The sequence below is a fragment of the Bidens hawaiensis genome, unplaced genomic scaffold, assembly GCF_021521415.1.
Source record: "Bidens hawaiensis isolate Kalapana, Puna unplaced genomic scaffold, B.hawaiensis_p1.1 tig00009662_1, whole genome shotgun sequence".
Classification (NCBI taxonomy): Eukaryota; Viridiplantae; Streptophyta; class Magnoliopsida; order Asterales; family Asteraceae; genus Bidens; species Bidens hawaiensis.
This window is the reverse complement of record NW_027491725.1, coordinates 235,718-258,825: the sequence shown is the minus strand read 5'-3', so window position 1 is coordinate 258,825 and position 23,108 is coordinate 235,718. Positions and strand designations below refer to the sequence as shown.

General features: G+C 35.7%; 2 protein-coding genes and 1 non-coding gene across 3 annotated transcripts; all 3 read right to left on the bottom strand.

The window, feature by feature from the left end:
• Positions 1–3,060: 3,060 nt before the first annotated feature.
• LOC143533320 (putative serine/threonine-protein kinase WNK11) lies at positions 3,061–4,925 on the bottom strand. Its single transcript, XM_077028143.1, has 2 exons — positions 4,422–4,925; positions 3,061–3,571 (listed from the first exon to the last, which is right to left on the bottom strand). The coding sequence occupies exons 1-2, from the start codon at positions 4,923–4,925 to the stop codon at positions 3,185–3,187; spliced, it is 891 nt and encodes a 296-aa protein (XP_076884258.1). The 3' UTR covers positions 3,061–3,184.
• Positions 4,926–12,565: 7,640 nt separating this feature from the next.
• LOC143533352 (uncharacterized) lies at positions 12,566–14,316 on the bottom strand. Its single transcript, XM_077028172.1, has one exon. It carries the CDS (start codon positions 14,221–14,223, stop codon positions 12,733–12,735), a length of 1,491 nt encoding a protein of 496 aa, XP_076884287.1. The 5' UTR covers positions 14,224–14,316; the 3' UTR covers positions 12,566–12,732.
• A 181-nt stretch (positions 14,317–14,497) lies between these two features.
• Positions 14,498–14,577, bottom strand: TRNAL-UAG (transfer RNA leucine (anticodon UAG)). Its single transcript has one exon. It is a non-coding gene; the product is annotated as a tRNA-Leu (tRNA).
• Between the last annotated feature and the right edge of the window lie 8,531 nt (positions 14,578–23,108).

Below are 23,108 nucleotides of genomic sequence, written 5' to 3'. Positions count from 1 at the left end.
TTGTAAAACCAAATTGAAGCCTAACTGTTAGTAACAGTTGTGTTTTATCTCAAATCTCAAATGCTTGATTTTGGTTTACAATAATTAAAAACAATTACTAACGGTTTTCTCGTGATTTTGCTTAAAAACCTCAAAATCAAACAATGAACACCGTAGTTTGCATATAAATTCTCCAATATAATTTAAAGTAGAACATTTGAGACCTTTTAAAGGAATAAAGTGAGAAGCCAAAGTGAATAAACGACAATGATGTTACATAACTCATGGCTACATGTGTTAGTGATCTCTAATACCGCTGTAAATGACAAGTTGCCTAGAAAAAATAATAACTTTCATGATTTTCTATTTAATAAAAGTTTAGAACAACTTGAATCAAGGCAACAACTTGATAAGGCTACATAGTACATACGTTGTGGAAAACGTTTAATAGACATAAAATTGTACACGAAAGGATTTATCATATGATTGAGTGTCATGTCAAAATTAATACATCAAGCTCCTTTTCACATTAAGTTTTTGGATTTTGTAAATAACGTCAGTCTCACATAGGGGTGAGCAGAAAACCGAATAACCGAAATAAACCGAACCTTTCGGAAAAACAATTTTGGGGTTTAGGTTCGGTTATCCATTTTAAAAAAACGAACCGAACCGATTAATCGAACCTATGTTTTCTACGTGTGTTTTTAAGATGTTATGACCGGAAACAAAACACCAAAAGAAACTATCATTGACGGTGATGAAAATTACGAAGATGATGAAGATTGGGTCTAAACTTTGAAGATGAATAAGATAATGAATGAAGATTCGGGCCAAACTTTTAGTGTTTTTATATTAAGAACTTTGTTGACTTTTAAATTATACTACTAAAACAACTTTGTATTTGTTCAGTTTCACATAACATGTGTCTATTTTTTAACGTCAACTCACAAAAAAAAACTGAAAATAACCGAAACCGAATAACCGAGTAACTAAAAACCGATCGATTGGTATTCTAAAATAACCGATAGCTTCGTTTTCGGTTTGGGTTTCACCCAATAACCGAACCGAACCGAACCGAACCATGCTCAGCCCTTGTCTCACCCATATAAATTTGAATGCTAATTTAAGAAGTGAAAAACAAACTATCAATCTAACGAATTGACGCAACTCCTGATATACTTGTTAATCAAAGTTAATCTTCAAAATCATGTTAGATTTATTTGTCTTTTCACGTGTCATTCACATTCTCACCGACCCATCGGATAACCATTCGAGTTATCAGTCCTTCACCACAACTTCAACCTTAAAAGCTATAAATCACATTTTATAGAAACAGTTTTGTGCTCGCTTTCTCTTCGCCTGGAAGAAGTATGGTGCATAATTTACTTCACATGAAAGAAGTATTGTGTTTGGTTTGATTCTTGAACTTTGACCTTGTATGCGTAATCTTGAGCCAAGAATTCCTCGTCAGTGATGACAATAGTACAGGTATTTTTAATCCCAGTATATATATCAATATCCGTTGGGTATATGTTGGTAGTTACTCTTCGGGTATCGGGCATACCTGTAGATATCGGGCATACTAAAGTACACGTTAGTATTTTCAAATAAATTTTTTCCTTAAAATTCTAGTTTTTATATATGTTATGTTTTTAACAACTACAATAATTCTAAATATTGATTTATTATATTCACAATATCAATCATATAAAATCTTTGAAATAATATGAAATTCGTGATAATATACTTCCAAAAGATAAGTTAATAGTAATACTTCATAAAATAATAATATAAATACTTCATAAATATATAAATTTTATTATCATGCATATTCTAAGAAACACTTGATTTTTACATAATTTACTAGACTAGGTCTAAGAAAAATAAATGTAAACATGAAAAATGTCCGGATGTATATTTTGGGTACATGGTTGGGGTAAACGGGTATATATTTTTTTCCAGACAATCAAGTCGGGAATCACTTTGTCCCACACCCACGAAATGATGATGAAATGAGAAAGATAAGATAATGAATAAAATATTGGTCAAAACAATAGGCAAGACCTTTGAGTGAACTGCTTAACGTTGTCTTTCGTGGCCTAAATCATAAAATCCATTAAAAGAACAAAGTAAAGATATAGATTTGATGATGGTCTTTAGTATAAGATATGTTTTATACTCTTACAGTCTTACTCAGCCTTTATTAAGTTGAGATTAGATGTTATTTTCTAAATGGCAACTTTATGATATAATCAGCTTCATTATTTCGTTGCAATATAGGACAGATAACACCCAGCTAGAATGGTTTTGTAATTTATTAATATATCTGGGAATTTCCGTTGCTAAATAAAGTTTTTGAAATGAAATTTGCCGTTCAAAACAATAAATAAGTAAAGTTTTTGAAATCCCCTATTTTCGAAAAAACCAGCGCGTTTTATTTAACTGTCCCAAACATGTTTAGACTATCCAATCTTCTTTGGCAGTTGGGTGTTATTGGGAATGGGATTGATGGCCGACGAGACAAAAACTGGACTTCTAAGTGGGGCGTATATGTTTGTCGTTAACACTAAATATGTTAATGAACATACGGTGAAGAAAATCATTTAGCTGCATTCACTAATCGCCAATGGCACGATGATTGTTCTTCAGTTTCTCACTGTAGTTTATAAATATAGTGTTTGATTTCTGAGGCTGATTTGATGTATCGCGACTATGCTACTTTGTATACATATATATGCAAAGCTAAGACAGTCTTTTGGTTTTGTCCGAGCTGTAAACTAACCGAGTGGTTAGTCAACTGTTTGTCAGGATGTTCGTTTATTTAATAAATGAATGGACATTAATACAATTTTTTGTTCATTTAATACAACGAATGAACATGTGCAGTTCATTCATTTGCGTTCGTGAACATTTGTTCATGTTGTATGTTTATTATATTCATTTGCTTAAGCATGTTTGCCAATTTCATTTATGTTTCTTTCCGTGCATTCAGAATATTAGTGAACCGACACAAACAATCACTAACACTTTCGCTTGCTTAATCAACGAACACAAACAAGAAAACTTGTTCATTCAATTTCATTAAAGGGTATGATCGTGAATGTTACAAATTTGATTGGTATTTTCATGAAGAATGATCTTGATCGATCTTGAGGTCACCAACATTTGGAGAACACAAAGGTTACATAAAAACATAAATACATATTTAGGCACTATTGTCACTCTCTTCACTATTGTTTTCAACGAGAAACATGTCCTTAAGAAGATCAGATGCAGAAGGTCTTACCCGTGGTTGACCAACACATCGTATAATAAACGCTTTTAGTTCAAGATCGTTGACTTTACTAAACGCTTGAGGCATAACACCGCTTGTAACTTTTCGATATATTTTAGCAATACTGTCACACTCGCTATACGGTATTTCCATTGTAGCCATTTCAAGTAAGCACATTCCAAATGAGTAAATGTCCACTAATTCATTGTAGTCTTCCTCGTATAGTTCAGGAGCCATGTATTCGGGTGTTCCTAGTAATGTATGAGCCGCGTGGTTCTTACCTACCACCGCAGCTAAACCTAGGTCACCAATTTTTACCTGTCCAGAAGTGATTATGCATTATTGATTAATCAGTAATTAGTCATAGCAGAACGGGTGCAACGAAAAGCAAGCTTCAATATCATGACACGGATGGCGAGTTTGGGCAATGTAAAGAGGTTTTAGTTAGTTTTAGCTTGAACCAGTGAACACGCTTAGTTACACTAGTCGTGTTCAAGTTATCCTAGTGGGTTCACGCATTGACCTTTTTAACTTTATACTATTACATGTTACAAAACCCGTGTATTACACTGGCTGAATGAAAGAAATATTAAATAACTTTTTATTTTAATTTTGCAAACTTGTAAATTTGTATATTACAAATGGTTGAAAGATGAAATAAGAGAAACAGAAAAAAGTAGGTTGGGCTCACAGAATTGTGACACGTGCATTGTGTTTATGGCATAACGTAAGAGTTTTTATGCCCAATTTTAAAATGTAATTAACAATTTCATGATTTCAGATCAAAAGTTTGATGCCCAAATTCATTAATAGGTGATTAACAAAAAATTTAGACCAAAACTTTTAGACCTAAATTTATTAATTTGGGCCATTCTTTTCAAACGCAAACCTAAAACCGAAAGTTGACCCATAACTGAAATGAACCCATACGAAAAACCAAAACTTTGTTTCGTTTGGTTAGAACCCTACATTTGTACTTTTGGTTGTAAATTGTAATTTTAAAGTATTAATATGCAAAAATATAAAACAAAATAAAATTTCGGGTTAAATGGTTTTATGTCTGACACGATTTCCAGGTACGTGTCTGGTCGTCAACCCACGAACATGACCAATTTAAGATCATAATACACAAAGAATCTTATAAACCGGAATTGAAGAAAATATTTACCTTTCCAATGTTCCCATTGATGAATATATTACTGCAATTAAGATCCCTATGAATAATACACGGTTCATGAGTATGCAAATACTCCAACCCTCTCAGAATCTGCCTTGACCAGTTCTTCATAGCCTTGAGCGACACGCGTCTATGTTTCTTCCTATAATCCCTCAAATTACCGGACGCACACGCCTCAGTGATAAAGTTCAAAGTATTATTTTCAACATCCCTCCAGAAACTATACAGAACAATGATGTTTTCATTCTCTAGAGTTTGCAACAGTTCAATTTCTGATAACAGTCTTTTAAGGACCGTCAGATCGCCATTGAAGCCTCTTAGTTTGACCTGGTTCCAGGCCACATCTCTGCCTTCTTCTTGATCAAATCCTCTGTAGACCTTTTTGACAGCACCGGCTCCCAGCAGGTCGCTGTATCGCCCGAATCTTCCTGATGGATCCACCTCAACGAATGGTTCTCGGTCTTGATCGGATGCTTCAGGATTCGCAGATGGCATTGTGAATGGTGCAATTATTATTTCAAATAATATTCTGCAAATTAGATTATGGTTGAATAGATATCATAATTCATATCATGATGATGTTTCAAGTCAAAATTTTTAAACATATAAATAAGCAAGCAATTAAGATTTGTTCTATGAATTCAAAACTTCAAATAATAATATGCAATTACCTGAATTCAGATGCTTGAATTTGTCCTGATATTGAAGAAGAGATTGCAAGATGGGTATATATATGGAGTGCAAGAGATGGCCCACAAGTTAAGATTATGTGAATTAAGTCAAGTTGATTAGTAAGTCTTTTTCTCTTTAATAACGTTATAACGTGACATCTTTTCTTTTGGGAATAAAGTGACAAATATCTAAAAGGTATTTTACTAAGGTTTGTCTACTAAAAATGTATTTAGAGAACATGACCAAGCTAACATGATTCTTTTGTAACTCTTATTTAAAATGTGTGTGCTTACAAATTCATTGGATTGAACATTTGGACCTAACCGACAACGATTTTTTTTTAAATCTAGAACTTGTTATTAGTTGCGTTGAGCTTAATGTATACTTGAAGGTCGGAATGACCTGATATTATACTTTTAGATATGTAGACTTTATATAGTTTTTTTTATTGTCAAGGGTACATCACGAGTAGGGTTGTAAGCAAGTCAAGCCGAGTCTCAGCTCTCTCTAAACTCAAGCTTGGCTTTTTTAACTTATGAGAACTCAGTGCGTTTCAAGTTCAATTTCTAAAGCTCGAGCTCATATCATGAATAATTTATCAAACTCGTGTTTAACTCATATACAAATTATACGTTATTAACTCGTGTATTATTTTTATATATTCAATTAATATATATTATTTAGTTATTTTTACCAAATTTTATGTACAAATTATAGGCTTGTTAGCTTACTAGAGCTCGATAAGTAGCGTTGAGGCTCGTTTATCAAATGGGCTTAGTTAAAGGCTCGGGCTTATTTAAGTTGGCTCAATTTGAGTTTTTACGAAGGCGATCTTAAGTAACTCACGAATGGCTTGACTTGTTTACACGTTACACCTTATACGTGAGTTTTCGTAACCACAAATATGAAATCAAATATAGCCAATATTAGTCTAATATTAGTTTGTTTCCTCTGACTTTATAAAATTTTGGCAAACTTTTACACACCTCGAACTTTAAGCAATCAAAGTCTTGTGAATAACCAGACTCTACATAATTGTTTATTTAAGTGAACAATAATTTTTTTTGTGAAAATAACAAAGGATGGCTAGAAACATGTTTCATTAAAAAAAGTTAAGCTCAAAAGGGAGGGGAGGCAAAACTCATGTGACACCCAGCCAATGGAAACACTTATTGAAACACATTAAATGATACCCATCAAGAACTGCTGCAACCCCCTACATTGAATCAAATTATTTTTCTTGCCCATCACATGAATCATACGAAAAACCGACCCGAATCTACGGTCTAGACATCAAAATCACAAATGGCTTATCTGATTGTTACGGGTCCTTCGAGATTCTTAACTAAAATCACAAATTCACAAGTATCGTGTGTTATTGGTTGCAAAGTTGACTTGTTTTCGAATCAATTTCGAGGCATGTGATTGTTACATGTAGTAAATGTAACGATTCCGGCAAAATCAGGTATACCCTAACCGGTATATACTATTTATGTGTTATTTAATAATGAATATATGAATTATAATGCGTTTATACGAGTATGTATGATTCACAGTACGGATTATACTCGATTACACAGTAAATCGTATTGGAAATACGATTAACCGATTAACGGTTATTGAAGCCCGAACGAATCAAGGATTACATTATAGACGAGATATATGATATTTAGTGATATTTACGAAGTATTTAAGCTTCGGGATAAGTGAATTAAAGCACAGAAAAAGAATTTTCGATTTAATGGTACGTCGGTACGTTAAACGAAACCTTTAATACCAAACCGAGCAAGAGACGATCGATCAAGCCGAAAAAGATGCGCAATTATTAATAATATGATGTTTTAAGTTAATAAATGTCATGGTTTAAGTTTTTTAAAGTTTTTAAATCGGTTTTATATAAATTTCATTTTTAAGCCGAAAACGACCGTTTTAGCCTCGTTTTAAGCTGAATTAAACATTTAACTGAAAAACGAACTGAACCAGATTATCCAAAACATTATCCGGATTTCCAAAATCCAAATGAGTGGCTAGAAATAGAAAGGTGGGTCCCACCCCACCTCCCCTCCCTTCCGATAGGCTTGGGGTATAAACCCCTTGCCTTATCATTTTTTTTTTAAAACCAAGTATTGCAAGATCCTTCTTCCCTTCCACATTTTGATCTAAAAACCCGGATTTGTAGCAAGAAAAGCAAGGTAAAAATCGAGTTATTTACGTTTTCATCTTCTTTTCTTGAGTTTATTTGCAAGAAAATGAGGTTTCAAGTAAAAAGGGTGAAAACCCGAGATGAAAACCGATTCTTGCATGATCAAGTGATGTATACGGGTTATACAAGGAATCTTGGTCCAAGAAATGAGTTAAACGAACCAAAAACGAATTTTTACGGTTTAAATCTTTGTTTTTAAATCATAACCGAACCCATGAAAGAAATGGCTTGATTGTGGGTGTAACTTGCTTGGTGTGGTGTTATTGTGCTTGTAGGTGTTGTATCTAGTTGTTAACAAAGGCTAGAAAGCAAGATCCTTGCGATTTGAAGTTAAAAACACAAGGTAGTTCGGTTTTTATATGGTGTATGTGTTTTGGACAGATTGTGGTACATTTAGAGTTAGGCTACGAAATTTCACAGAGATGATCTAAACATGAAAATATGAGATCTGTGAAAATTTGGTAATTTTTGGACAAAGGATGAATATTTGGTGAATTTAATGCTCGGTTTTGGCTAAAAATGGTGAAAAATATGTAAGTATCATGATAAATTCTGGAAAATTCCATATAAGCTTTTTATAACATGTAAAAGTCACACACAAAATTTTAGGTCAGTTGGAGAAGTCTAAGTAGGCTTTTCGGTTAAACGAGTTCTAGGGTTTTCTAGCTCGATTTTAGTGAAAATGGTATGTAAAAAGAGATTTTGGTTCTGGAAAAATTACAGGGGACTATGTGGATGTCAGGGGTCATCCAGGAAAAATTTGGGATTTTTCTAAGGTCGTTTGGTATTTACGACATATTTAGTGTTTAAATGGTGTTTAAAAATAGATAAATAAATTTTAAATATAAAAATTAATTCTGGAAATATTTTTATAAAATTCCCCACTGTCAAAAAGTGATTTGTGCAAAATTTCAAGATCCGAGATTAAACGGATAATTATTTGTGCAAAACAAACCTTTAAAGTTTAAAACGCGTAAACCGGTAAAGTTCGCCTAAACGAGCTGACTGGTGTATAAAAACTCTAAAAATGGACTATTTTCATATAACTAAGTTAAACAGGTAAAAACGAATCATCCGAAAATAATTCGGATGATTTGGGTAATTTTATCCGATTTACAGTTTCCGGTACACTAAAGACGGAAACGGGTCCCGCGGCCAATCGGGGCGTCTAAACCGAGCTCTAATTTCACAACTTTAATTAAATTATCAGTCAACAACTATTTTCGGGTCGTGTGTGACCAAACTCATTTTTGAAACGTAAAAACGGATAACCGTGCTAGGCACGCAAAACGGGGAAAACGAACTAATAGTAATTTTGACTACTGAACTCTAAACGATATCACAATCTGAGTCCGGAGAAGTGTTTCTGGGTTAACATTGCCCCCGGAACGGGTACAGTACTGGGTTAACAGTGTCCCCAGATGTACCGGTTAATACGGTTAAAGTTATATTAATAGTGATTGTATAGTAACGAACTTAGGGATCGTATTACAGATCCGGACTAGTAGCTCACGTACTGTGTTAGCTGCTTGTTTGCGATAAGGTGAGTTTCACGAGCCCCTTTTCTGAATTGTTTTTAAATATTTTCTCGGGGCAGAAAGCATGTTACTATTAAAATGTTCAATTACATACTGAACGCATGGATTTGCGTGTATTTATATATATTTTATTGTACGGGAATCGTACGGAAATGTACTAAGATGGTAATTGTCTGAGTTGCTAACATTGTAAGGCCCCGTAACACGAGTGATTAGCTAGAAGCCGGTAGAGTGTGAATAGTACTATTGGTCTGACAAACCCAACTGGTCCGGCATGGATTTGCTGATGTTTCCCAGCCATTTGCACATGTCTATTTTGTTGTTATTTATTTTGCTATGTAATATTAGGCATAGCGGTTTGAGGCAGGTCCGTGGGCGGAGTATGCCACGGGGTTGTATGTGGATAGTCAGAGGTTTCACTTGTGGGCTCAGCATAATTACATCGTTAATATATGATTATTATAATGATCTGTCGCTGTTTATTTAAATTAGTGAAACTCACCAACTATTCGTAGTTGACCCGTTTTCTTTACATGCTTTCTAGGTACCCCCAAACTGGATTAATTGCTACATGCTTGACGATGCGTGCTTTTTGTGGAAGCTTAATGATCTTTTTGTATTAAATATGTTAATGTACTGTTGGTAAAACTTATGTGCTAACGCCTAGACGGTAACTAAACTCGGAACAATGTAATATGGTGTAAGTTAATGTAGTGGTGTTTTCTTTATAAGCAATGCTGTTGATATCAGACGTGTCTGTTGCATCCCCGTTTACGTTTCCGCTGCGGTTACGGGGTGTTACGGTAAATTACTTCAAAGAAAAAGTGTGTTAGATTCCTCTTAAAGTAAAAGCAAGATATTTTTAAAAAATTAATGTAATCCTAAACATACTTCCATCATGACTAAAGCAAAGTACTCTTTCATAAGTTCACAATTAACCTTGATAATTATAAACTAGGAAGGTCCATAAAAGATTCGCCATTAATGAATCCATGTGAAGTCATGTGAATATGTTGCTGCTATTGTGCTCCAATGAACCAAATGCAAAGATAACAAGTATGCATATAGCTAGCACCAACTGGCATACAAATGGCTAATTTACTCAACCAGATATGCATATCTAGTTTCATACTTTCATAAGAGTGAATTATTTTGACTCCAAAAAGATAGTCTCCAAAAAGATTTGCTAATTCATAGGGTTGTTCCAGAAAATCAAAGCGTCTGGTAGATTAAGGGAATTCCTTGTCTATGAGAAATACCCGTTTGGCTGAGCGCTTCATGTGTTGCTAACGATAACCGATCCGAAATGAATAGGGAAGGCAGAGTAATTTTATGAATGACCTAGTAGCAAATGTCGGTAATAATATAAGCAAAACAGGTGTTTCCAGACACGCTAAGTTCCACATATTTGTGTACAATCAAAATGAGATCATTCCCGTATAAGATTGGATTAGTAAATGAAAATCCACTAAAAAAATCTTTGTGAGATCGCCAATACTGTATTGAGGGAGTTTTTAGAGCATACTAAATCGGTATAGCTATCATTCTCATGACACCGTCATTGTCAAGTTAGGATGTGAAGGAACATTCAAGACAACCGACAATTTAATGAGATAAGTGATTATAAAATAGCCTCTATTAGATAATCCACCTAATTGTAGAAGAGATGATTCAATCTATGAGTTAGTTACCATTCTTGTTCATTAAGATCGTTTTAAGTACTAAAGTACGGTTTAAATATTAACCAACTCACCCACTTGACTAAAAGATAGTTGATTAGTTGCCATTCGCTTAACTCAATTCTAGCACATTTGTACCGAAACAATACTGCCTCCTTCAAAGGTTTAGGTTCTTTTACGGTTTTACCCCATAAAGTAATTTTTTACATGATACGAGAATCTTTTCTCATTATAATATCACCAACACCATGTTGGTTGACATACTGTAGATATTGTAAAGTCTAGTGATGATAACATCATGACCCCTAGGGGCAAATTTTTTTAACAATCTTGTCCATGATCACCTTCAGCAATAAAAAGCATCTCAATGGAAAACATAAGATATGCCCACTTGATGTAATCTATGGACACAGATTCTTCCAAACATATTGGACAGGTTGTAGAATGTAGGCGAAGTGAAATATTTAAAACACTTAATATCCACCCATTGCAGCACCTTATCTGCAATAATCTAACAAGACATTTATAACTCGCTTAAGAAACGGATCTTTATTGCAAGTCTTTCTCCTTGTAATTGTCTTGGAAAACTAGCCTTTGCTTGAGGACGAGAAATGGAATCATACCAAAAATTTAGCAAGTGATTACTATTAACTCCATGCCATGTGCTTCTCTTGGACTGGCCCTTTAATTGAACCCATATCTTTGACTTAAGTAAAAGCAATTATACCTAATCCTGGTATTAAATCTTGAGTACTAAAATTCTATTCTCATCAATATGATCTCCCTGATGTACTCAAACATCAATTTACTGGTCAAATAGTATGATTGCTGAAATATTCGAGCTTGATTCTATCTCTTTAAAAAAAAGCATAATCACCCTCTATGTTCATCTTTAAAACCAATTAAGCATTTCATAAACACCTTGCAGTCAAACTCGATTTTTGTGAGTGCAAATCCAAGACCTCCTAATCATGAATGACACCCACCTTGTTTGATATTGAAAAATATGATCACTTACATCAACATACCTTGTTCATGAAATACGAATTCAATTTTACCAGCGTTATACAACAGCATATAGTACTGATATAATTCATAGGATTGGTATTACAGCTTGTAGCACTGACGTTATTCAAAGAATCAAGATAACAGGTAGAATGAGATATAGGCTAACCATTCAAACTAACTTGTTGGGCAACCTAAATCGGAATCAAGGTACGTGCTCACCAACAGATAGTGTGCTTTAGAGTTGAAGGACTGGGCTGCAGTAGATAGTGTTTGGTTGTACTTGCAGTATACAAGTCACGACATCCAACTCAAAAAGTGATTGCTTAAACTCCTAATTATCAAATAGATCAGTTCGTATGTGGAGCAACATTCAAGAAAATTGCCTAGTTAAGGTACTGTCTGCCATTGCATTTTAAAAGTGATTACAGAATATTAAAAATCAAATAATCAACTGTGTTCCCGAGTCCCATTTAACGAGGGGAGGGGAAGGAAAATAGAGGAAAATATAAAAAATCATGTTCCAAAGATTTTTTAAGAAAGGGAGGGGAGGGGAAAGAAGGGAAAATGCTATAAAATTTAAACATATTATCATCCTCCCAAATTGGAGAGATTAGGAGAGAAAATGTTTATGTCTAATTATAACTTTTATCAATTCCTAAATTACCCTTATATTTAACTCCATATAATAGTTTACTTAAAGGGTATGATAGGAAAATGTATCTTTCTTTTCTTTTCTTCTTAACTCAGGAACACGTAAAATGTTTAATTTCCCTTCTTTTCCTTCCCTTTTCATTAAACTCGGGAACACAAAATAAAATCACACATTTTCTTTCCCCTAGCTTTCTTTTCTGTCATAATTCCCCTTCCCTCCCCTCCCTTCGTTAAAATGAGACTCGGGTACACTTCTGGTGTTCAAAGTTATAATAATCAAGTCATTTGTTACAATTGACTGCTAAAAGACAGAGTCAAGCTTGTTTAAGAATCCACGTCAAAATGAACCCAAAATGATAAGAGATAATCAGAAACTAATCTATCTGTCACTCGAAAACACAGTTATATTAAAAACAGAAACACCAAATTCAAGACAGGTAATCCATATATCATAATTCATAAGTATGCAACCAAAGATGACCATATGAAACCAACACTTATAAGCTTCAACAATAAAGATACGCTCGAAATAAAGTAAAGACACATACTTTTCACCAAGGAGGATTAGACCCCTCCCCAACAGACGGTGACCTGGACCGCATCGAACCATCTCCACCCAACCTAGACGCACTCCTTCCACCTTTTGGTGTACCAAATCCGGGGCTCGACCCACGATAACTAGCCCGAAGTGACTCATCAATCGTTGTAGACCGCGAAGACTTGGCAATCGCATTCTTAACAAACTTCTGCGCAGCAGGGGATAGCATCCGCCCACCTGGACTAGCGTTTCCAGACGGCCGTGGCGGCTTCTGGAACATTCTAGATCGATCCCTCATCTTCCGAGCCGCCTCTCGCGATAAAGAATGAGCCTTTACATCTCTTGAAGGCGGAAACGGGATGTTAAACTGAGCCCCGTTTCCACTCCCGCCAATGTCAACCGGTGTTTCTTCAGGCTCTAATCGTAACGGAGTCCCTTCGATTTCACCCCATGTAATGAAGGGTGACTCATCCACACCCGGAGCAGGCGACGGCGTCTTAACAAACGAGTACCCATTATCCGCTTTCTTACTCGACTCAACATAAAACGCATTCGGAGTCCTTCTCAAATCTTCCAAATCATACTTCTTCATCTTGTCACCATCTCGATCCGACCACGGGACCGGCGTACCACCAGCAACCGGATTATAAATCACCGCCACGTCATCATCATCTCTAGACTTATAATCCACCATCTTCCCATGAAACCGCGTATTCGTCTTACTAATCTCCTTCGTCATCCCATGCAACCGGTTCGCCAATTCCTGTTGCGTCAACGGCGCCTCACCTCTATCAGCCGGATGATACATCAACAAATTCTTCGCAGTATACTTCCATCCTTCCAAAGTAGCCAAAGGCTGATCCGACGTGCCGTAACCATCTGTAATCCTATCGCGCTTCGCATCCTCAATCATCAACTTATCCTTATTCTCACCTTCCAACAAAAACTCATACCTCTCCCTCTTCTTCTTATTAACCTTCTCAATAAGTTTCGAAAAGCTCGCATTATCCTCACTAGTATACCTCCTAAAAAACTCATCAAGCGACAACGAGTCAGTCTCGGTCCCAACCGATCCATCCTCAACCGTCTCCTTAACCGAATTAAACACCTCTTTATCCATAACAGGAGTCCAATCACGGTCCAACGGCGTCGTATTACGGAAAAACGTAGAACCAGGCGTACGGATCTTACCATCAGTATCGGTAACTTTACCAGACCGGCGTTCAATTATCTTCAACTGAGCGTCACGGATAAGCATGGGATCACCGGTGCGAGTGGCTTCGAGCCAATCGAGTCGGTCTTGGAGCTTAGGGATGTCAGGGAAGAAGTCTCGTTGGATAATCTTTTCAATCGCGGCGACGTACGTGTCCTCATCGAGGACAGTGGATGAATTGCGTTTTCTAGGGTGAGTTGTGGCTAATGAATTGGAAGATCTAGGGGTTTCGGAGACTGATGGAGATGGTGATGAGAGCCCACGCGGTGAGTGGCCTGGGGATAGCAACATGATTGATTTAGGGTTTGTGGAATTGGGGGAAATTGAAGGTTTGTGAAATTCCGGTGGTGATATGTGGGTGTATATTATTATTATTATTGGGTTTTGAGGTTTGGAATCGAAGAATACAATACGGGTTTGTATACGGTGGGGTGGGGGGCGGCCGGATAATTTGTGGGTTGATTTCTGTATAGAGGCGGTGGCGTTCAAAGAATTTAATTAAAAAATAAATAAAGGAACGTTATAAATAATAATAAAAAAATAAAGTAAAAGGGTAAAAAGAATGTGACAGCTGTGGGATTTGAACCCACGCCCTTTCGGACCAGAGCCTAAATCTGGCGCCTTAGACCACTCGGCCAAACTGTCTTGATGAAGTTTATTGTTAAAGAGAATCTTTTATTAGTTAGATAAGATGAATAATATATTGGTGCTCAATGTGAGTGTATAAATTGAATGTATTATGAGAACTTGGATAAGAAGTTGTCCTATATATAATAGAAGTATAAATAAACGTTGATGTGGTTTATAATTAGGAGATTGTTTTGGATAAAAATCTGCTAAGGATAATGTATCTAAATATGTTATGTGAGATTTAATGCTAAATTGATAGCAATGAATATATGAACGAAATTGAGATGAACACAGCGATTTGTTGCGAGGAAAAACCCTTTGATCTTGTTCAGATCAAAAAATTAAAACCCCGGGTGATGACAACTCGTCGATCACCAATTTATTAATGACAAAAAAAGGTTACAAGTGTTTGGAGATTGTGATCGATATTACAAAGTAAGCTAGTGTGTAGAGAGAGTTATGGTTTCTGCTCTAGTGTATGTGAGAGTACAAGTGAGTTCCTGATCGATCATATCTCAATTATATATAAAAATAAAAAGCTAACCAACTCCTATTTTTATTGCACTACTCCCACTAGCTTAGTCTTCACTTTTGACCACGTGCTGAAGGTGTCTTGTAGCGAAATATTAGGTAGACCACGTCTTGGAGCCGTTACACTTGATAAATATCAGCCTTCATATAAGAAACAACCGTTAATAACACCAAATACCGAGGATCCATGATCCTGACATAGCTCTGGAATTCTTCAGAAGGATAATTGATCCAGACACGTCTTCAAGAATAACATATCCTTAGTACTCAATTATTTGTGACACAGCAAGAAGTCCTATAAATCCGCCATTATCCCCACTAAACGTGCTATAGCCATTTGACCACGTGCCATATCTTCTTAACTGCGAGTTAGTGGATAGACTGAGTCTACTAACCTTTACACCTGCTAAATACAAGACTAAACATGAGAACAACCGTTAATTAGTAATAAGTACTGAGGATCCTTGGCCCTGAAATGATCTGGAATACATGCTAAGGATAACTAATCCAGACATATGCTAGGATAACGTATCCACAGTGCCAAATTTTCGTGCCCTAACAGAGATCAACATGCATTCACGATTTACAGACACGAATGTAGGAACAAAAACACTCAAAACTTGTGCAACCTATGTTTTTTCTCTTGTTTCAACTTAAGTGTTATGCCATAAATTTTATACTGAGGATCCTTTATCCTTAACTGTCTTATGGATAGATTATCTTTGAAATATGTATCAGGATAAAAAGGATCGATGATCCTTGGTATTATTTTTTTACTAATGATTGCGTTTTGAATGGTGATGTATTAGACAAGTATAGCAACTTTAAGACGGACTTGCATCAACTATCCTCACAGAACATCCTATAGCTGGAACATGGATCCAGGATCCTACTTCAATGTAGCTGTTAATGGGCGAACTCATGTGAAGATGAACGTGCAAATATTAACAACGGATATGAGACTCATTCTTCCACTTATCTCGCTACTGGGTGGCTATTGGAACGTGGTCAAAGGACGTGGAGCGGCTAGGTGGGAGACTTCCGGATAGATAGGAGATGTTGTTATTATTGTTATCTTATTTAAACGAGATGTGATCGAGTAGGAAGACACATGTATTAACACACACACTAGAGCATAAACTAGCATTCTCTCTACACTAGCATACTTTGTAATCTCGATCATAAACTTCACCGCATTTGTAACCCGATTTTTACCATTAATAAACTTGACGGTGATAGTTTTCACCGTCCGGGGGGTTTTTTGTGCCGGAGATCACGATAATCATATACTCCTCGACCAAAGGTTATCTTGTTGATAACTGACTTAAGTAATTCGACCGAATATTATCCTATTAATTCTTGACCGAAGTTATTTTACCAAAGATTGCCTTGATAAGTTTTGACCGAAGTAAGACTATCCTGATTAAGGGCTTTTTCCCTCGTGATTAAACCTTTGTGTTCACCAATATTACCATTACGTACTTATTATTAACGAGTTAGCACCTTACCTCACATAACAGATTTGGATACTTGATCCTTAGCAGATTTTATCCAAAACATTAAGCTAGAGATTTTTGATGATGTCTTTAATCTAAACAACTTACCAAATAGTAACTTATTTGTTGCCGAGTTTATGAGTATGTATTATTAATTCATAAAGTGTTAGAGGAAGCCCATCCTTAATAATGATAAATTTAAAAATTATAGTTGCTTGTTAATTCTTGAGTGGAGTTAAGTTAGTTGTTTATTTATCATGTAATTGGAATTTTGTAGGTAACAAAGTATGAAAGTTTGTGGGACTGGATGTTAATGTTAAAAGGGAAAGAGAGGGGGGGGGGGGGGGGGGGGGGATGGTGATTTTGCTAGAACATGTGGACGGCTTGAAGGCTTACAACTTTAACTTGTGGGTTTAAGTTAATAAAGAAGTCATGGTGTTTGATTGGATCTATTGTGTTCTTAGTTTGAGAAAGATATCTCCAATTCGAATTTGTATTGAGTGGTTGATGATTTTTAGTATTCACAACCCATTCTCTTACACAACCTCTATAATTTAACTAAAAATCATCATTCTAGAAATTTGTCTCTTATCTTTTAAAAAACTAACAAATCCAATTCCATATCTTTGTATTCTATTTTTATTCTTTTTTTCTATAAATTAACTAATATGCTAATGTGTCATCATATATTTGGTTATGAAATCCAAAAAAGATGTCTGGAAGTGGGGACTCGAACATGATAGAGCTCTCACCACTAGTTCTTGCATGTCCTTTTTATGTGTGTAACCGGAATACATATGTATTGTGTTGTATTGGAATAAGTGGGTCCCTTTAAAGGTTAAGCTCTTCAGTTGGAAAGCAAAATTGGGGAGAATAGCGTTAGTGTTTTAGAAGCAACAAATATATGTCTACTACGCGATTATGCAATGGAATTGGTGGAATGTGTCTTAATTTCGTGTTATGTGGCTTGGGTAGTGTGAAAATTCGTAAGTACTGTTAGGGCTTTATAGTCGGTTCTATGCTCAGGATCCCGAATATGTTCAGGATTGTCGAATAAGTTTAGTATCCTGAGTATTAATACTAATAAATAGATATTTCTCTCTTGGTGTTGATTTATAATTGCAGATATTAATTGTTGATTTAGTCCATACGAAATACACGGTTGGTGGTTGAAGAAAACGCGTCAAATGTGTTATAACCGTTAGGAGTAAAGGCCAATTAATGGTTAACGGTCAAATATTGACTATAAGCTGAAATCTCGCACTTATAGTTAATATTAGCACGTGGAAGAACTCTATTATTATCAGGAATCATTTCTATGTTTAAGGATCCTGGATTTACTCACAGGTTTTCAATATTCGGTATCCCCGATAATTGCTAACTGTTGTATTATCCTCGAGTATTTGAAGTTATTTTGTAACATCCCGAAATTTCCAAAATAATATTAATTGTATTACTTAATCATAGAGGGAAAGTTTACTCGGGTTATCGGGAAATAAATAAATAGAGTAGGAGTTGGTATGGGTCGGGCTAGTGTTGGGTAATGGATATGGGTTATGGACTTGGGTTATGAAAGAAGGAAGGAGAGTCCATGGGCTTAAGCCCATGATCCCTAAATATAAATACCATTAATCACCATTTAATCCTCATTCTCACATATTCCATACACCACCAAAACACACACAACACCATCTTATAACCCGAACCAAGATCCGAAGGCGAAAACCCGAGCTTGTTGGTGCTGGAACGTCGTGACGGACCAAAACAACATCAAGGCTTAACCGGGTTCGTAGTTCGACTCGTTCAAGGTACGTTTATAGTTAGAAATCGTTCGTATAGGTTCGGTTTGATTTGGGAAATCATAGATCTATGTTAGTTTGTTATAAACGAACCTAAAACAACAAATATTACTGGAATTGATTAGCATTTGATAGGTTAATTGTTAACCTAAAAGAACCCGTAACCTATATGCCTAAATCGCACCCCTTAAACATCGATGTTAGGCCGATTTGATGGTTGAGGTTTGTAGGCGCTGGTCAGACGATTACGTGGATACCTAAATCGAGTTATTTGGTTAAGAAACGAAGATGATTAAGGACGAACAGTAGCTGCAGCCGACAACTTCGCCTGCAAGCTAACTTCGCCTGATGAACTTCGCCTGCAAGCTAAGTTCGCCTGATGACAACTTCGCCTAAAAGCTAAGTTCGCCTGATGACAACTTCGCCTAAAAGCTAAGTTCGCCTAAGGGTTAACTTCGCCTAAAGTTAAGTTCGCCTAAGGTTTAACTTCGCCTAAAGCTAAGTTCGCCTAAGGTTTAACTTCGCCTAAAGCTAAGTTCGCCTAAGGTTTAACTTCGCCTAAAGTCGAGTTCGATTAGAAAATAAATTATAAACGATAAGTAAAAGTAAGCTAATACTAGGCCGCCAGATTAGATCAGGCGAGTATTGATACGTGTAACTTATACAGTCAGCCGAGCTCAGTTAAAGAAGGGATTTACAACTATCGGAGGAAGAGGCAGAGTTCAGGTGAGTTTCTAGCCCCATTTCCTTGTTATGTTTTCGGGGCTGTGTGCATACTCGATGTGAAGTGTGAATACACTTACCTTAAGTGGTAAGTGTATGCTATAGATGTTATACGAGGTAGCTATTATATAATACTTGTTGGTGCGTGAACGATCTTCGGATATTGCACGCATCGCCAAGGACAGTGATTGCCAAGTGGTTATTAGTGTGTATGTATGCTATGATGTGACTTGCTTATTATGTAAATGATATGAAGCATGTTGTAGATAAGTAGAGGTAGAGCGTGTTAGAAGTGGCAAGGGTGTAGTAAGAGTGATAGTGGCATGACGATAGTACGTGGTAGGGTAAGCCTATACGTGACTACGTCATTAAAGTGGCAAAGTGGCATAACGTTAAACGTTATTAAAGTGGCAAAGTGGCATAACGTTATACGTTATTAAAGTGGCAAAGTGGCATAACGTTATACGTTATTAAAGTGGCAAAGTGGCAAAGTGGCATAACGTTATACGTTATTAAAGTGGCAAAGTGGTAAGGTGGTAGGTGTAAATAAGAGGCTAAGTGGTAAGGTAAGCAGGTTAGATAGTGGACTACGTGTCTTCGGATACGTATATGATGCATGTAGTGGTTGTATGATAAGTTGCTTGATTAACTAGAACTCACTCAGCGTAGCTGACTTTTAGTATGCATGCAGGTGAGTAGGAGGAGGCATCTCGCTTGAGGAGACACGTGGCACTGAATAAGAGGCTGGCATCGGAAGACTCAAGATGTTTAAGTTTAATGCTTCGTTTATTTTGAAAGGCAAAATGATGTTTTAAGACAAAACGTGTTTTGATATGAAATGTTTTAAGAAAGTTTTTATATTCCGCGAAAGTTTTAATGAACTCTGATTTGTAAGAACTGTGTTTATGAGTAAATCCGACGCGAAAGTAGGGCTACCGGGTTCGGGGCCTTACATATTTCGCAAATGGGACTACATTTGACAAGTGACTCCTTAAAGAATCGGTCAAAGACGTGAAAAGTAACGGCTAAGAGACCAAGTCCAAGACATAACTTCGCATTTAAAGCCATTAAACCACGAGATTAAAGCAAGAAACGTTTTTATTAAAGACAAGGGCGGATTTCCCAGGATAACAGTTGTAACCTTTTATTATAAATATGAGCTGGTAATATCATTAGAACACACACCTTCACTCACCTAGCTACTAGCATACACTGTAACACATAGTTCACGATCACTTATCAGCTCCACCATTTGTATTCACCGATTTTATTATTAATATAATTGACGGTGATAGTTTTCACCGTCCGGGGGTTTTTTGTGCCAGAGATTACCATAATCATATACGAACCCGACCAAAAATTACGTTCTTAATCTTTGACCGAAGCAATTCGACCAAAGATTACGTAGCTAATTCTTGACCGACGTAAGATTATTGTGATCAAGGGTTTTTTCCCTCGTAATCATATCGTTGTGTTCAATCTTATTATCAACAAGCACTTCACCTCACGCACTAATTTGATCAAAAGTTGTTTTGCCAATTTTTTACCGAAACAAGTACTTGGCGTGGAATACCTCCGATTTTCCCATTCGAGTTTAGAGACCTTCTTAAGGAACATGCACGTATAAAGGTACAAGACGGAAAGAAAAAGGCAATTCAATCGACTATTCTCAGAGATTGTAAATGCTTGTGGAAGGCGAGAAACGACACAATATTCAATAAGACGAGTTTTGATCAATGGATTGAAGGAAGATATTAAATGTTTATGTTTTTGTTGGGTGAAAAATGTAGGAAAATTGGGCAACTTAAAATGGAAGGATTTGTGTAAGTTTTCATTTTGATTTTATTGTAATTCGGTGTGTTGTATTTCAGATGTGATTCTTAAATTAGTGTGTAAATTTATGGGGCTAGCGGCTTGCCATTATCACTGTGTTTTCAATAAAAAGGTTATTCAAAAGAAAAAAATCTATTTGGTTGGTCGAATTTGGGATAACCATAATAAAAACGAGAATAAGGATAATAATAAATAACTAAATTTGAGGATTTACTTTAGCTTTTCCTAAAACTACAAGGATAGGGTATAAGGACGAAGAATGAGATGATATGGTATTTTCAAGTGATTTCTCTAAATTTTAAGGATGATAATGAGAATGAAGAAAGAAATAGAAATTATTTTAACAAAGAGTAGTAATTATTGTTAATCACCCATATGATTTATATAAAATAAAACATAAGAAAAACACACTCAAAATTTATATATAAACCCACTGCCATATTTTTAAAGGGATTATTGTATAAAAGAGTTAAGTGTCGTTTTATGTAACATTCATTAATTTTTAAACCCGAAAACCCGGCCCGTTTTAAATTTTCGATTTTTTTCCTATTTAAATTTATATATTTTTATAATATTATTAATTAATCTCAATTTTCGTTAATGTATTTTATGTGATCATTTCTATGTAATTATATTCTTCACCACCCTTGTAGTATTACATACAAATTTAAAACATTCATAATCAAGATCAAATATTTATGTGCATGTGTCACACCCTCACTTAGGGCCTAGGCGTGTGACCAATAGTTGGTACCTGTTTTGTAAATAAATCAGAGTTGCGGTTTGTAGTGGAAGTCTTTAAATTATTTATATTGAAAACTTATTAAAATCACGGGTTTAAATACCCGTTTGATATTTCAAATACCTTTCTTTATAAAACATAACTCTTTATAATATTTTGAAATAAAATATCTGAGCCATCAGATAACATCTAATGACTATAACTCCAATCTTCTATTCCTTCTTGTTTGTCTGTTCTAACCTTTCTTGTTTCCCTGTAACATGGGTGGGACAATACGTCAGCACAAAGCTGGTGAATAACGCTGACTCTAAAAATATCTTTTCAATACCTTTGTGAAACCAACAATAATACCTTTGTGACTACTCATTAGGCACCCAACTACATTGGGATCAAATTACCCTAAGTACCATGTACAATTAACATTTCTCTGAACAGTCCCGTAGACCTTCAGAGGCATGTTGATGATATGCATGGCCTCGGGGAAATGCCGAGTCACCATGTATGTTTGGATCCAGACACATGTATACTCTTAATCAGAGTGTCCGTTTCTAATTATTGTACACAAAGTTTTAAGGATTCGTAAATCCTATGCAAACATTCTGACTCATTATAAAAGGTTTGGGGCGTATTCACCTTTTCTGTTTATAATCAGTTTCTGATACTGATTCATGTTTTCTGTTCTCTTCTTTTTGTTTTGTTACCTCGGACCTATAGTACGAGAATAACATTTGTATAAATAACTAGATCAACGATCTAGCTTTAGACTTTTAGTCTATTTTGGTATAACTTCAACCTTGATAAAATCATTTGTTTATATAAAACATTTGGACCTTTAGTCCTTTTCTTTATTTACCCAATTATATGTTACGTTTCTTCTTCAGGAAGAAACGTCTATACTGAGTTTCTTCTTCAAGAAGAAACATTATTTAACTATACTCTTTGAATATTATATTTCTTAATATTAAAGAAATATTATTTTAAATATAACCTTTGCTTAAGAAAAGTTATATTATTCTTAATCGTAATCAAGGTTCGGGCTATACCCCTGACTATAGTCTAAGCCATTTATAATAATAAAATAATAACTTAGACAGAACCCCTTACCTCGCACGGTATTCGGAGTTAGATATTCCTAAGTTTATACGGGCGGCACTTCTATTCTATATGCACGTCTATCGAGGCGTTCTTGATCCACCTTCCTAGGCACACAAATCGAGGCGATGTTAACGTGTCGCCGGGTCGTGCATAAGGGTGTCCAAAATACCCGAACCCGATTAACCCGACCCGACCCGAACCCGAATAAGCTAATTAGGGTCGGGTTAAATAGGGTCAAAAAGTATTAATCGGGTTATTCGGGTTGACCCGAATAACCCGAATTGTTAATATGGTCGGGTTTCGGGTTTATTATTGGAAAATAATCGG